Source organism: Lactuca virosa, chromosome 3 (genome assembly GCF_052849685.1).
Source record: "Lactuca virosa cultivar CGN04683 chromosome 3, Lactuca_virosa_CGN04683_v6, whole genome shotgun sequence".
Classification (NCBI taxonomy): Eukaryota; Viridiplantae; Streptophyta; class Magnoliopsida; order Asterales; family Asteraceae; genus Lactuca; species Lactuca virosa.
This window is the reverse complement of record NC_136428.1, coordinates 10,571,158-10,587,522: the sequence shown is the minus strand read 5'-3', so window position 1 is coordinate 10,587,522 and position 16,365 is coordinate 10,571,158. Positions and strand designations below refer to the sequence as shown.

Sequence of the window (16,365 nt, the reverse complement as noted above, 5' to 3'; positions counted from 1 at the left end):
AGGGATCGGGGTGTAACATATGGGAAGTGTTTGAAGTGTTAGATGGTGTGAGACGTGAAATATTTAGAGATACAGTATTTGGTTATTTGTTGGACGTCCCTCGTTTACAAGGGGACGGATTGTTGTTCCACAAAATGTTCCTTCATCAGATACGGCCGGTCGCTGTTTTATCTCCAGATGGAATAAAACGGTTATATTTTAGAGTAGCCGATACGAAATTGGTATATGGGCCGGAAGAGTTTTGTTTGATAACCGGCTTGAAATTTGCGGAGTATCCAAAAAACATCGGGAAAAAAGTGTCAGAAAAAATAGTTAGTACTAAAAAAAGATGTTTATTGCGTGAGCGGCTATTTCCGAACCATACAAATAGTTCGGTGAAAATCGGTGACCTGAAAAGTTTTATTTTAAATCAACCATTCTTAGAAGTTGACGATGCCGATGCAGTTAGGGTATGTTTGATTTACATTTTATGTGAAGGTTTTTTGGGAAAAGAAATAAATGATCGCGTGCCACAAGATTGGTTTTTTTTGGCTGAGAATTTGAATGTTTGGAACAGGTATTTTTTCTTTACTTTGATACTTTTATATTATTAATGTTAAGTTATATTATAACTAAATTTTTTTTGTTTTGTTAGTTTCGCTTGGGGTAGCTATTTATGGGATTTTACGTATGATGACCTTGAGGATACATGGAACAAGATAAATAAATATTTATCACTTCCTGAGCGTCGTCAAACTTTAAAATACACTGTCTCAGGATTTACGGCTCCAATTAGGGTATAAAAATTTACTTATATTTAAATGGTTTTATTGTTATGATAGTTTTTTTAATTTTAACTTTTATTACTATAATTGTAAAAATTGTAGATATGGATATATGAGATGCTTCCGGCTGTTCGTGCGTGTGGATTTGTATTGAGAAAAAATAGAGACATGCATCGGATGAAACGATGGAGTGGGACAAAAAAATTGAAATGGGTTTATGTGAACAAGATTTTTTCAAAGATACAGGTTTATAATTTTTTTTAATTATTAATAAAATTCATTATTATACTTTTATATGCAATTTTAATATGTTCTATTTTTTAGGAGGGACAACCACCAAGAAATAAAATGTCACCGAGTGATGATGAGATGGCATCTTTTTATTATATGTCATTTCAAGAGTATGTATATGGTGAACGGAAATCAGTTCCATCCCCAGTACGAGACAATTTTAGGAGACAAGACGAATCTTCGTCTAGTATGTCGTCTAGTGGTCGCTCTCATGGTAGAGGTGGGCGCAACGGAAAACCCAACCTAGAGGAGGTGTTGAAACGGCTACATGCACTGGAGCAACATGTGTTTACGAACCGAAAACCTACAGAGGTGTTTGTTGAAGAAGTAAATAATGAAGATCTATGGAATAACATAAGTTTTGAGGAGCCTGCAGTATTCCAAACAAAATTTGATGAACGGGTTAGTTACACGCTACATTATTTTTTTTTAATTTATTAACATATATTAATATTTGTGTTCATATTTTATATTTGCAAATTTAGGTTGTAGAAGTTGAAGTGATGAATAAAAATAATACAAATGAATATATTTTTGGTGATATTGAAGACGACAAGGTTATTATAGATATTACATTTACGATTTTAATAATTTATTTTTAATGTTTCTTTCGTTAATAACTATAATGTGTTAATTTTAATGTAGGAGTTGGAGGAGAGGAATGAGAATGCGGGTTGTAGTAAGAACAAATTTGATGATGATGTGTTTGATGTAAATGATAATGAAGCTAAAGAGGTTGTTATACTTACATTTATTTTAATATTTATTTAGTAGATTGAAACATGTTTTAATTAGAGATTTTTGCTTATTAATTTAGGTGTCGGAGGAAGATGAAATACAAATTACGGGAAATGTAGATTATTATGATACTTATGGTTTTGATGGCAAAGAAGTTACACCCGATAAACCGAGGGCTCGAAATCCATCAAAGTATTTGTGCCCTCCGTACACCGAGGTATTCGTTTAATTTAAAAACTTATATCGTAATAATAGAATTTTTTTATGTGAATTATTTGAAAGATAGAGATGTAAACATTTCAATATTGTTTTAGCTGCACACAACACCGAAACAAAAAAGAAGAGCAAAAAAGAAGGTTGATATGAAATCAAGAAGCCCCGTTCCTCCTCCAGCATTTGTTGTTGCTCACGACTTCTCCGTGTTGCGCCTGCAACCTTACGTAGCAGGCGGTGAGGTTGTGATCCAGAATTATTTATTTCATTCATATGACGTGCAGCATCGTTTGTTTAATTTGGTGTTAGATAGAGAATTTTGGAGCGCCTTGTTTGGGCATACACACGACGGATGGTTGGAGTCAGCGGTAAAATAATACTTAATTTATTTTTTTAAAAGTATTTTCTTTTTTGGTTATTAACAAAAGTATCATAATTTTGTGCAGCATATCATCCTTTGGTATAGAATACTGATGAAGAGACGTTTTGATAGCGACCGACATACAATAATGCCGGCAAATTTTTTTGTTTGCCATGCTTTGGAGGAAGGGCAGGATTGGAGGGCGTTTATGGCTGGTATTGCTAAATACCTCAACTTCATGGTTGCTTGGTGGGATGTCGATACGGTAAACTAAATTTTATTTTTTTAAAATATTATCGTTATTGTCGTTATGTTTTGGTATTCTTATTTCTAAACAAAATTTATTTCTTTTTTATCCTTATACAGGTCCTATTACCGATTCATTCAGCCCCTAATCACAGGTTATTTGGGGAACTTCGATTGGCGAATATGGAAGTCCATATTTATGACAGTCTCGGTAGAGTGGCTTATGAAAATTTCAAGCGTGATGGAACCTTTACCAAATTTGAGGCTCGGGTGGCAAATTATTTAGACAAGATTAACTATTGGGCCCGGAGGAACATCCCAAGGATTCCATTGAATATGCAATTCATATTTGAAACAAATGTTCCCCAACAAAGTAGCCATTTGGGAGATTGCGGTGTATTTGTTTGTATGTTTATGGAACAATTAGTTTCAAGCCAACCAATACGTGAACTTATTGACCCAAGGAACGCAGCTTTAGAGTTTCGCCAACGGATGGCAAAAATTTATTGGGGGTCGAGTCTTGGTCCTATGTAGTTGGATCTTATATTTGTATATGTAATTGTATGTTGAATTTAATGACCTAGTAATAACTTAAATACTTACAACATAAGAACGACACCACCATTTGTTTTAAAGTAACAAGTACAATGCTCTAAACATAACAACAAACACAACAATTTATTGATGTAACAAATACTAAAAAGCTTACAACTTGTAAATAATAATTGCCAAAAACATCACCCAACTACAAACCAAGGCTATCTTTAACTGCTTATTTTCTGATTGAAAGAGCTTGTTACTGTTAGCTATTTTAGCTATTATGATAGATGATTGGTCCTTCTCTTCATCAACCCAACTGATAAACCCGCATTTTGGTCCCTGTAAATTTAAACATTGACAATAAAAATTGTTGCTATATAATGATTAGAGTGTAAATATGAATGAGGTTAAGAACATGATACCAAATATGGGCAAGCGTAAAATAATCTTCCTGGGTTTTTAGTTGTACCCGAAATCCTAATGATACGTTCACCTCCGCAGTTACAGTATGTCATTCGCCTTTTTTAGTCTATCTAATATGAATTAATTTCACATATAAATTTAATGGAGTTACATTACACCCATTTATAGAAGAAATTTTATTACAAACAAGTATCTTTGACTATGAAATGAATTGGTTTGACTACGAATTTAAAAAGTTGAACTATGAACTGCATACAAGTACATTGTCTTGTCTTGTCGGTCAGTGATGTTTGACTATGAAATGAACTGGTTTGACTACGAATTTAACAAGTTGAACTATGAAATATGAACTGTAGAGAAACACCAATTTGTATATAATTAAAATTGTATTTGTGTGATGATTATAATACACTTTCATTGCTTGTGAAAATGAGTACTTACACCGAAAGAAGCTTTACTCAGCTACCAATGTTCCTGCATAATCTACAAAGAACAAATCCTAATACCTTCACAGCCATCAAGAAAACGGATACCAACTACTTTCAATTTTGTTTTGTGGCTTTAGGTTGCGTGGTATAACATAATAGTTTTATTGACTTAATTAAGATTTCTTGCTAATGTATCTCGTGTACTCTTTACTTACCAGTAATTTATGTTTGTTTTTTTATGCAGATTCGTACCTTTCTTAGGTGCATGATACCGTTGATATATGTGGGTTATTTACCGCTTCTTGGGAGCTATCTGACAACAATGTACTTCGCAGTGGCTTTAGATGGAAATCATGAACCCCTACTCTTAGCAATTGGTTTGGGAACCTTAGAGTGTGAAGAATCATGGAGATGGTTCATGATGAGGTTAAAAGATTGTTTAGGTGAGGATACAGAGGTTGGTTTCATAAGCAACCTATGTGATAAAATAGACTTTGGTGTTCAGAGTGCCTACCCGGATTCGTATCATGGATATTGTCCTAAAAATATAGCTCGAAAAATACGTGAGTCTGTTGGACATAACGATACGGAAGTCGAATCGTTGTTTTGGAAGTCATGCAATGCATATAGCGTTCATGATTTTTACTTGTGTCTGGAAAGGTTGCAAAGTGCATGTAGGAAACCACCTTTCTGCACCTTGCTTAGGAGTCCAATTTACTGGCTTGACGATATAGCAATTTCAAAATGGACACGAGCATTTTTCCCAAAAGTACGTTACAATGTTAAATCGATTGACGTCCCTGAAATTTTGCAAATTATATCCACACGTGAGTTTCCTATAACAACGATAATTGAGTTAATCAATACGTTGATACAATCAAAGTATGGTGAACGGGCTGAAGTGGCGGGTAAGGGAGATTGTTATATTTAGTTTTTTTCTTGTGTTATTATTTTTCTAAAATTATCAAATTTTCCAGGGAGGTTGTCTGGTGGGTTGACCCCTTATGTTGACAGTAAGGTTCAAAAACGTGTCAACAAGTCTTATAATTGGATGGCAAGACGTTTGTATGAGGATACATTTGAAGTCGATGACAATTTTGCCACCACCAACGTACAACTTGAACGAAGGGTATGTAGTTGTGGAAAATCGCAAAAAAGCGGTATACCATGTGGCCACGCTATAGCATGTCTAAGAACCCGTACGTCTGAAGCCATTCACGAAATGGTTGATTACAAGTTCACTAATTTCGTGTATCGACTTGCATATGGATCTGAGTTGGTGAATACTATACCATCACATGTGCTTTGGGAAATACCAAATGAAACGATGGTCCTGTTACCTCCCTCAATGCAGTAGTTATTCATGTACCCCGTTTATATTTTATGTCGTATTATGTATTAGTTATTTATGTACCTCATTTTTATTTTATGTCGTGTTATGTATTAGTTATTCATGTACCCCGTCTATATTTTATGTCGTATTATGTATTAGTTATTTATTTTATGTCGTTGTATTAACGATTGAGGAAACAACATACATTAAAAGTAAGGGACATTTATTAAATAGTAACAAAACACACATACAACAACAAGCAACTTAACTAACGAAAAACAATTAACTTAACCAACATGCATATTAAAAATGAGGGACATTCTTTAAAAGATTCCATGCATCTAAGTGGGTAAACTCGCTACCATCATATTCAAAACGGTATAGTTCCAAAGCCACCTGTCGCAGAATGTCTTCATCCGTATTTGCATGTTCATTATCCAACTCGTTATAAATACGTTGAAATTGTTTCACCTTTATTTTCAAATCCAGAAACTTCGCTTTGACATCTCTTCTTCTTCGATATTGAGTACGCCCCATTAAATGGTGAAACAAATGACAGACACGAGACCAAAATGATCCAGCGCGAACTTGTGGGGGACCCGGTGGAAAATCCTCCTCTACAGTTATAATCCAAGCTTGAACCAAAGCGACCTCCTCTTCGTTCCTCCATATATGTGGTACAGTTGAGTCCATAATTGCAAGGGGGGAAGTAATACGATACAATTAAAATGGATATTAACAACTATTTATAGCGACTCCTTATTTTCCAGGTGCAATGGCTTGTCAACTCAAGTAGCAGTGTATTGTGTTGTCATTCGACGGGGATGACTTGTCAACTCGAACAGTGATCTGTTGTGTTATAAGTATAGTACACTGCATTCGTCAGTTAATTTTGACTATGAATTGCAGACATATTAGAATATTGGATTGCGATTTTGTGTATAAACTACTATAAATTGACATTAAGTTAAATAAATAGTTTACTAAACAACCAATACAGCTGTTCAAATATTGTTTTTGAGATTTTACTCTCTTTGTTTCAATCAAAATGAGTTCTATATCATGGAGCAATGAAGAGTTCTTGGTTCTTACACGTGCTTATATTCATGTGTACGAGACAAGCAAGTTGAACGATCCAATGTTTTGGAGCCGTTTAACCAATATTTTCAACGCTGAAAACCGAATGACTACAAGAAACGATCGTGACGAACTAGACATCTTAGCAAGATGGTATGAAATGAAAACCGAAGTTCTATTATTCAACGATCTTTATACCAAAATTGACGACACCCGTTTAAATGCTACTGAAGAGGTCATCTTGGAAGCTGCTAAGGAGGAATACAATTCATTAAGTGACGGGTTGGAATTCCAGTTTGAAGTCCCTTGGAATATTTTGAAATATATCCCGTTTGTTTAAAATCTATTTCAGTTTATTATGTGAGTACTAGGTTATTTTCATGTATTTCGTATGTATTGGATGCATCTCCTATGTTTAATTTCAATTAATAAATGCTCATTGCATTAGTTTTCACAATACATTAGAATACATTACTAACAAGAATTCCATGAACCATTACAAACATTACAACAATTACATGAAAAACAACGACATACTACAAACAAAGCATTAAAATAAAAAACAAGTCCATGGGTTTTTATTAACGGAAATTAGAGCGGTCTACATGAAATACTGATTATTTTTTACAACCTTCCAAACTTCCTCATATTTGAAGTCTCTGCCGTCACGCTCACAGATGTAAAAATCTGTAACAACTTCCAAGAACTCTTCTTCGTCTCGACAACGAAGTTTGGTACTTTTCGCATAATTACACGCTCGATTGAACCATGTCATTTCTTCCTTTACATCCATCCATTTCGTAACAACATCTGATTGTTCTCGTTGTTGTCCTTCTCCCATCTCATGGTTGAACAAAGCTGTTATGCGAGTCCATTCATCACCTACTAGGCAATGCGGGGGAGCAAGTAACGATACACCATCCTTAACACTTAGCCAACATCGTGTAAGAACCAACACCTCGTTTGTCGTCCATGGCCTTTCAGAATTGGAACTAGGTACTTCATTCGAAGAACTTGCTGCATTCGACGACATTTCTAAATATGGGAGTTCGTTTCGTTTAGGTGATTTGGGTGTTTGGTTTTTAGATCTTAAACATCTATTTATATAAATAAATAAAGGACTATGAATTACAACTTTGACTACGAAATGGTTGCATTTGGACTACGATTTTCAGCTTTCTGCAGTGACTTATCATGTCAAACAGTCATTTATGTCTTGTCACTTAAGAGTTTGACTACGATTTGCAGGTTACTACAGTGACTTGTCATTAATGTCTAGTCATTTCAAAGTTGGACTATGAATTAGAACTCTGACTACGAAATGGTAGCATTTAGACTAGTATGTATAAATACCACTTATAGCACCAGTTTATTATAACGTTGACTTTATTATGAGTTCCTCACACAAATTCGAAGTTTGCTCATGCAAGGAAGTAGATTGTTACTACTGTGATTCAGTCGACCCTTTTTTTACACCCTCTTCAGCGGGGCCATATATGTCAGATGAAAATTTTGAAGAATTGAAGAAGGCTGAAGAACAACAAGAAGAGGACAAAGAGTCATCCCGACTTCTCACTCAACGTAGTAATGATATTGCATCGGAATGCAACACAAGCTCAAGAATGGATAGACCTCAATAAAAACAAAATCAAAGAGCATGAAGATTGGATAAAAAATACTAAGAAGGCAATCAAAACGACTGAAAAATGGCTTGCTGAGAAGGACGAGCAGTTGATACACATTATGGTGCAAAAGGATCGTTTGGAAGACAAAATGAGAATTAGGGATGACTATATAACAATGGAGAAAGAGAAGTACCCATTGCAGTTCCCTGAGTTTAAAAATTAGTTACAAAATTGTTGTAATATTATCATGATACAGATTAGGTTGCAAAAGGATCGTTTGTTGTTTTTTTTAAATAACATGTTGTAATTGTTATAATCTGCAAACTAAATTTTATAATATAAAAGCTTCATTAATTGTTATAATCTACAAACTAAACTAAAATATGAAAGCATAGCAATGTCTTGTAAGATTTAATAAAAAAATTACAATACATAATAAGTTAACAACTCTTCATTTCAAGGTTGTTTTATATCAAAATCAGCGTCATAGGTTTGTGAGCAACTCGTTGAACCACCAATATTAAATGCCATTTCTGCAGTAGAAATTGTGTGACGTGCTCCACTACCAGACGCCCTTCCAGTACAATTGTTTCTCGTGTGTCCTAGTTGACCACATGTAGAACACTCTTTTCTAATTGGACCCTCGCCTTGGGATGGAATGCGGTCTGTGTTTCTTGGTCTGCCTGGCTGACGTTTATCCATTATAGGTGGCTTAACAATCATCAAATCATCGGGGATATCCCATTCGGATGGCTTTGGCAAAGGATTTATTGATTCCTCATACGTTTTCCTCAATGTTTCGGTAAAGTAAGCATTTAATGCATACCTCGAGCAGTCTTGGTAATTGTTCACTGTTAAACATCTTATGACATGACCACAAGGTATCCCATCAAGTTGCCAATGTCTACATGTACATGTCATATGTTGGAAATCAACAATCACATTTTGTGCCCCCTTTTTGACCTCGCATTTCGTATTTGAGATCATGCGAACATCCCACTTAGTAAAAGTTTTTTTGTTTTCTTTTACAATTTCATTGGCCCAAGGGGTAAGTATTGTTATTGTTTCCGCTAAAAAAACAGGCAAAATGAAGAAGTTAAGATCAATAACATCAAAATTAATAAAACATTAATATTAAAAATTTACTTAATACCTGCAAAGTTACGTCTTTGAAACCACCATTGTTGCATTGTTGCACGGAAAAAATCGATCAACATAAGTATTGGCACCTTACGTGCGTGTCTAGATAATGCATTTATAGACTCCGCACTGTTGGACGACATAAGATTGTATCGGTTCCCTTTAAAATGTGCCCTTGACCAAGTTTCTGGATTTATACTTTTTAAGTACTCCCATACTGGTTCTTTTGTCTTTTTCATAACATCCATGGCAGCGTCAAAAGCATCAACTGTGTACGCCCTACAAGCCTCCCAAAAAATTCCTTTAACTGTGTTACTCTTCCCGAATCTAGATACTATGTTGAAATACAAATGGACACCACATATTCCATGATGAGCGTGAGGAAAAATGTTGGCAACGGATGTTGCTATAGATGGAGACCTATCAGATATAATTGTAAGCTCCTGCATATTTCCTATGCAATCACGTAGCTTTTGAAAAAACCATGTCCAAGAATCGGTACACTCATTTTTGCATATACCATATGCAACCGGTAATATTTGGTTTTGTCCGTCCTTAGTAACTGCAAGTACCATGGTACCTTTGAACTCGCCCTTTAGGTGGGCTCCATCTACTACTAGGGTCGGTTTACAAAATTTGACAAAAGCGCGTACCTACAATACATTGTATATCTATTCAAATACACCAAAATAAAAATGAAAAAATTAATAAAATATTATAATACTAACCGAGCAACCGAGTGCGACGTACAAAAACTCAAAGCGATCATCACCATCTGTTTTAATATGTGTCACCGTACCCGGATTATGTTTGACCAAATTGTGACAATACGCCGGAAGTTTGGTAAAAGAATCTTCTTTCGTACCCCTTAACAACAACAATGCATATTGCTTCGCACACCATGTCTGATGGTATGAGATATTGATATTCAATTGAGCATTCATATCATTAATAATATCTTTTCCCCGATAAACTCTACTATAGTCTTCAGCCAAAACATCAGCAAGATATTCACCCAAAACATATTTGTTTGCTTGTCGATGATTAGGTTGCAAAATTGTTGAAGAACATGTGTGTACATCAACAAATTTATTCACTTGGAAAAGTCCATCAGAATTTTTAATTGCTTTTGCTCTTAGTAACCAAGAACAATTTTTCGAAACACACACAACTTCATACCTTGATTTGGTGGATCTACTTGTCCTCGTCTGAAAACCTTCTCGAAGACATTTTTTACCAATACACCGCTTTAAAAGTTCTTTGTTCTTAAATATACTCTCACATTCAATCTTTTGAAGATTCATGTCTACCATCTGTGTTGGGATATCTTCATTAATATCAACTGGGCATGCTGGTACAGGGGGCATACCGTAAAAAAGGTTATCGGGAAACTTAGCTTTAACTTCATCACCCAACTCATCTCTATCTGAATTGCTTTGTAGATCGGTTATATCTAAACGTACATCAGCAACATCAACATAATCCCCGTAAACATGCTTTTTTTCATTTTTTTGACTCGAAATTTTTTTTCTTTTTACTTTTATCTACCACACGCCTATTCATAACTTTAACTTCTTGTTCGGCAACATCATCACAACGACCACCCACATCATTAAGATATGTACCAACATCATCATCACCAACATACTTGTAATTCTCAGGATCCACATAGTTAATAGGTGAATAACTAACATTAACATTTTCAGCAACACTGTGAAACTGAGGTACACTAGGAGTATTGAAAGTACCTATCGGATCGTTGCTCCCTTTATAGCTGCATAAATTACCAACCGGCTGATTTCACTGTGACCACCCTCATTAACCTCATCTACTTCATCAACCACCACAAACACTTTCACAGCCCTTCCTCCACTACATTTGATTACATTTATCAACATTCTAATATCCATGTCTTCAACTATAGCTATATAATAATTTAATTCAGGATGATGGAAACGAAGACTAATTTTATATTTGTCTAACAAACCAATTTTGCTTCTCACCAAAGATACAAAATCACTATAACTAATATACTCAGAAAATATCAAAGCAAATTCAGAAATACCTCCCTGTGGACATACGTATTCCAGATGTGTTTCAATAACTTCCCATCTCCCACCGGTTACAAGACAAACCAAATATTCAATTATTTTTTTAGAGAGATTTTAGAGAAATTTCCTAAACAAATAACAACTAAACTGATAATTTTCTACAAAAGTTATATATAGTAACATTATTTCGTAGTCAAACCAATTGATTTCATAGTCAAATTAAAAAAAAATTAAAAAAAAAACACAAATTCGCAGATGGAATACAGAGCAAATCGCAGATGGACACAGTCTATCTGCGATTTTAACCCTGAAATGCCCTATATATACAAAAAAAAATTAAAAAAAATTCAATCCACCTGCAAATGTACAAGTGGCTAAAGCACACTTGTGCTTTAGCAAGTGTGCTTTAGCCACTTGTACATTCGCAGATGGAATGTGCAAATCGCAGATGGACCATTCCCATCTGCGATTTTCATGGCCATTTTTGCAAATTCGATTTTTTTTGCTATTTTCCGCAAAGTGATTAGGATAATTGGCTATTTTTGTCATTTTCTCTAAATTATATGTCTTATTGTTATATTAATAAATTTTTATTATAAACCGACTTATATAATATATTAAAATGTAACAAAAACAAATAACAAAAGAGTCTCCCATGTCACCGGTGTCCAGTGCCCAGTGGTAAGCCATGATGGCGAAGTCTTTTAGGCCACCTCAGCACTCTTCGGCTCCTACTGCATTGCATGCCACATTTGACTATGTTGGACCAGCATACCTCTGTGGACCTTACATAGTTACATGGATCCATATTTTTTACATTTAAATAATAAAAACTGTGGTTCGAATAAAATATCAAAAACTAATTCATGTTTAAATTTTGTAGAAATTAGTAACGTATCAGATATCATTATAAAAGTTGTTATAATAAGTTAATGATGATGTGGACCATCATTTACTACGTGCCATTATTAGTTTTATTCCAAAAATTACGTAATTGACCATTGTATAAAACCAATGATATTTATTTAAAATTTTAAAGCTATAAATAATTTTATATTACTATATTTAATAGATGTTCTAAGTTTTTAACATTCAACAAAATTCGGAATTCTTTAATTAGGTGTATACTGTTAATGCAGGGGACCTTTATGTTGTTTTTAAGCGGTTTAAGCACCATATTATTGTATTTTTTCGTAATGGCAAAAAATGTAAATTAACGAAAGAGTGAGGGTAAAGGGTTAGTGAGATCCATAGTCAGCAAGTTCTTGTGATTGCTATAAATATGTAGCATCAGCATGTAACGCCTCCTCATCCCTCTCTCTCGACTTTCCGAGAAAAGATTCTAACGGCGTGAAATCAGAAATTGATAACAGAAGTTGAGATCGTTAATTCATCGTTTCGACTTTCGATCTGCTGTTTGTCGTAGTTGTGTTTGTGATTCAGTTAATCTCTGATTAAAACTCTATTGAAGATCGAAGAAGAGTTCGAAACAGAGATGGCTCCTCAAAATGTTGGAATTCTCGCCATGGAAATCTACTTCCCTCCTACTTGTATCAAACAGGTACGGTTGTTCTTCTTTTGTTTTTTACTTTGATGATCTATTATACATCGGTACGCTTGTACGGCAGCCTGTGTTCTTCGAGCGGTTTAAACTCGTTCTTCAATAAGTTTACCTGCTGTTTCCATACAACATAATAGCTATGAATCTCTATTGTTATTGGCAAATTTATTGTTTGTTTTGGGTTTATGCAAAGAACAACACATTTTGGGATACACGAAGTTCTATTTCACTACGAGTTAAATGGAAATAGAGTGAAGATCGGCGGTTTGATTGGACATGCGTAATCTATTTATCAAATATAATATTATAAGCTCATGAATATTGTTGTTTTCTGGTAGTCATATGCACCATTGTTTGACATAAATGGTTGGTATCTATGTAGCCTTATCTGTACTAAGTTTGACTTTATTCTATTTGACCTCCAAGAAATTTGACGACTGGATCCAACAATATAGATCCATATTCTGAGCTTTTGAGAAGAAAGTTGAACTTTTATGGAGTTCTGGACTGTTTTTGCTTAGAATCACATACGTATTACACGCAACACTTGTATTAGTTTCTCAGTATATGAAGGTTCTGCTTCTAGGTCTTAGCACATTATCTGCAAGACCACTACAAACATCATAAAGTTTCCATAAGATACAAGAATGTCCTAGAGAGTAGAGAAGCACATGGGATATGACACTAGAGTGTTGTTTCCATTAATGTACAACTGAAGCATTACTAGAGTATTGGAGGACTCAATAAGTATTCACAGCTATAACCCTACATATAAACTTAATCATAGCTAGCATGACGAAATATGAAACCTTGTGCTCATTTATGCATCAAAACATTTCTTCTATGCTAGTATCTTTTTGCTACTTGAAACTGAAATTATTTCAATGCCAGAGTTAAAGTTTCTAAGCTGACAAACCAGAGCATGTTAATAAATCTATTATCTACTTGACCTGTTTTCACTTTTAGGCATTGTATTTGTGTTTCCCTCTTATCTGTAGTTTAATTCCTATTGGGTAACTAATTTACAGGATACCCTAGAAGATTTTGATGGAGTTAGTAAAGGAAAATACACCATTGGACTCGGACAAGATTGCATGGCATTTTGTTCAGAGGTTGAAGATGTCATCTCTATGGGGTTGATACCTTTTTCTTCAATATCTATGCTTTTCCACATACAAAAAAAAAAAAAAAAAAAAGAAACTCACTTATCACTCATGCGTAGTGCTTTTATCATCAGTAGCATGACAATAAACATCACATTAATTTTCAGATTGACAGCTGTCACATCACTACTAGAGAAGTATGAAATCGACCCAAAACAAATCGGTCGCCTTGAAGTCGGTAGTGAAACTGTCATAGACAAGAGCAAATCCATCAAGACCTTCCTGATGCAAATCTTTGAGGTATTACTTGTTACATAAATGAGACTATATCATTTTCTTTTCAATTATACTAAAATAATATTTTTATACAGGAATGTGGAAACACAGACATTGAAGGTGTGGATTCAACCAACGCGTGCTATGGTGGAACTGCAGCATTATTCAACTGTGTGAATTGGGTGGAAAGCAGTTCATGGGATGGAAGGTATGGATTAGTTGTCTCCACAGACAGTGCAGTTTATGCTGAGGGGGCTGCCCGACCAACAGGAGGGGCAGGTGCTGTTGCCATGCTGATTGGACCCGATGCACCAATTGCATTTGAAAGCAAATTTAGGGCAAGTCATATGTCACATGTTTATGACTTTTATAAACCAGACCTTGCAAGTGAATATCCAGTTGTTGATGGGAAATTGTCCCAAACTTGTTATCTCATGGCTCTTGATTCTTGCTACAAGGGATACTGTCAAAAGTATGAGAAACTTCAAGGGAAACAATTTTCAATGGCGGATGCTGATTATTTTGTGTTTCACAGTCCGTATAACAAGGTAAATTATTTAGTGAACATAGTTGTGAAATTTGTTTTTTTTGGATTGTAAGGGTAAAATGGTCATTTGGTGTGTTTGAATTAAAAGTTTTATTTGAATTTATGCAGCTTGTACAGAAGAGTTTTGCTCGTTTGGTGTTCGATGATGTTGCCAGAAATGTCAGGTGATTATCGAATTTGCTATTCAAATTTCAAACCACTGTTATTAATAATTTTCAACACTATTTTTATTTCTTAACAATTATTTATATTTTCAGCTCTGTTGATGAGTCTGCTAAAGAGAAGTTAGGTCAATTCACGTCTCTAAAGGGCGACGAGAGCTACCAAAGCCGTGATCTTGAAAAGGTAACAATTTATTTTAATAAATAAATTTATATAAATTAAAAGAAAAAACAAATAACCAATGAGGTTTATGATCTACAGGCAGCCCAGCAAGTGGCGAAACCAGATTATGATAAAAAAGTGAAGCCAGCAACTTTGATCCCCAAGCAACTGGGAAACATGTACACTGCATCTATTTATGCTGCTTTTGCTTCACTCATTCACAACAAGAGTGACTCTCTGGTATGCATTGGTTTTACACTTCTTGTTAAATACTTTCATTTACGGATTTCAAATTTGTTTGTGTTGGGAATCTTTGAGGCCATTTTCCTTTTCTACACTCTGAAACAAGAGATAATAATAAAAGAATCAAATACTTAGTGTGTTTTTTATTTTCTTTATAATTTTCAGGATGGAAACCGTGTAATGATGTTCTCATACGGGAGTGGATTATCCGCTACAATGTTTTCGCTACATCTTAGTGAGGGAAAAGCACCTTTTAGTTTATCAAACATCGCAAAGGTCCTGAACATTGACCATAAGTTAAAGACCAGGACAGAGGTATGCTATTAAACACTGTATCCTGTTCTGTTCTGTTCTGTTCTGGTTATAACTAAATCATTATTTATATGTGCAGGTTGTTCCGGAAAAATTTGTCGAATTGATGCACTTGATGGAGCACAGATATGGTGGGAAGGACTTTGTGACAAGCAAGGACACTAGCCATTTGGCTCCGGGCACTTACTATTTGACTGAAGTTGACTCCAAATACAGGAGATTTTATGCCAAGAAGACAACCGAGTTGGCTAATGGTCACTGAAGAGTGAGAACCGGTGAGTCGACACGGAGTCAGTTATTATTTAAAGCTTTTAGCTCTACAAGTATGGTTTTGGTAAGGGGTGATGTTGTAAGAGCACATAATAATCTGCTTCTTTTTATTTAAGTTTGAAACTTGAGAACTAATGTCAATTCTTAAGGAATGTATTTTTAATCTATCTTATTAATAAAAGTTTATGATTATTGTTATTCATATTTTGACTGAGGAATGTTAGACGAGTTAATTATTTAAAAGAGAAAACCTAAGGCTGTGCAGTGGTACGTACTAATTGAATCTAGTCACTCCCCAAAATCCCAAATACATAGTATTACATTTTAATCCAAATCCTGCAATCATAAACAATGAAATTAAAGTGTGGAAGCCATAACTAAATGATAAGTATATACATAATATCAAATGTGTGCAAGTCTGACTTGAACAATTTCAAAGTAATAACAATATACTCTTAAAACTCGACTAGATACTCTTTGAACTTTTAAAGATTTTATA

The 16,365-nt window shown here is 34.6% G+C and overlaps 2 protein-coding genes across 2 annotated transcripts; both read left to right on the top strand.

Moving 5' to 3' along the window:
- The first annotated feature begins 4,005 nt into the window (after nt 1-4,005).
- LOC145163295 (uncharacterized) lies at nt 4,006-5,361 on the top strand. Its single transcript, XM_079082133.1, has 3 exons — nt 4,006-4,149; nt 4,249-4,912; nt 4,982-5,361. Exons 1-3 carry the CDS (start codon nt 4,006-4,008, stop codon nt 5,359-5,361), a joined length of 1,188 nt encoding a protein of 395 aa, XP_078938259.1.
- Nucleotides 5,362-12,546: 7,185 nt separating this feature from the next.
- LOC145165208 (hydroxymethylglutaryl-CoA synthase-like) lies at nt 12,547-16,068 on the top strand. Its single transcript, XM_079083892.1, has 9 exons — nt 12,547-12,791; nt 13,820-13,926; nt 14,062-14,194; nt 14,266-14,718; nt 14,826-14,881; nt 14,975-15,062; nt 15,141-15,281; nt 15,450-15,599; nt 15,676-16,068. The coding sequence occupies exons 1-9, from the start codon at nt 12,726-12,728 to the stop codon at nt 15,856-15,858; spliced, it is 1,377 nt and encodes a 458-aa protein (XP_078940018.1). The 5' UTR covers nt 12,547-12,725; the 3' UTR covers nt 15,859-16,068.
- The last annotated feature ends 297 nt before the right edge of the window (nt 16,069-16,365 follow it).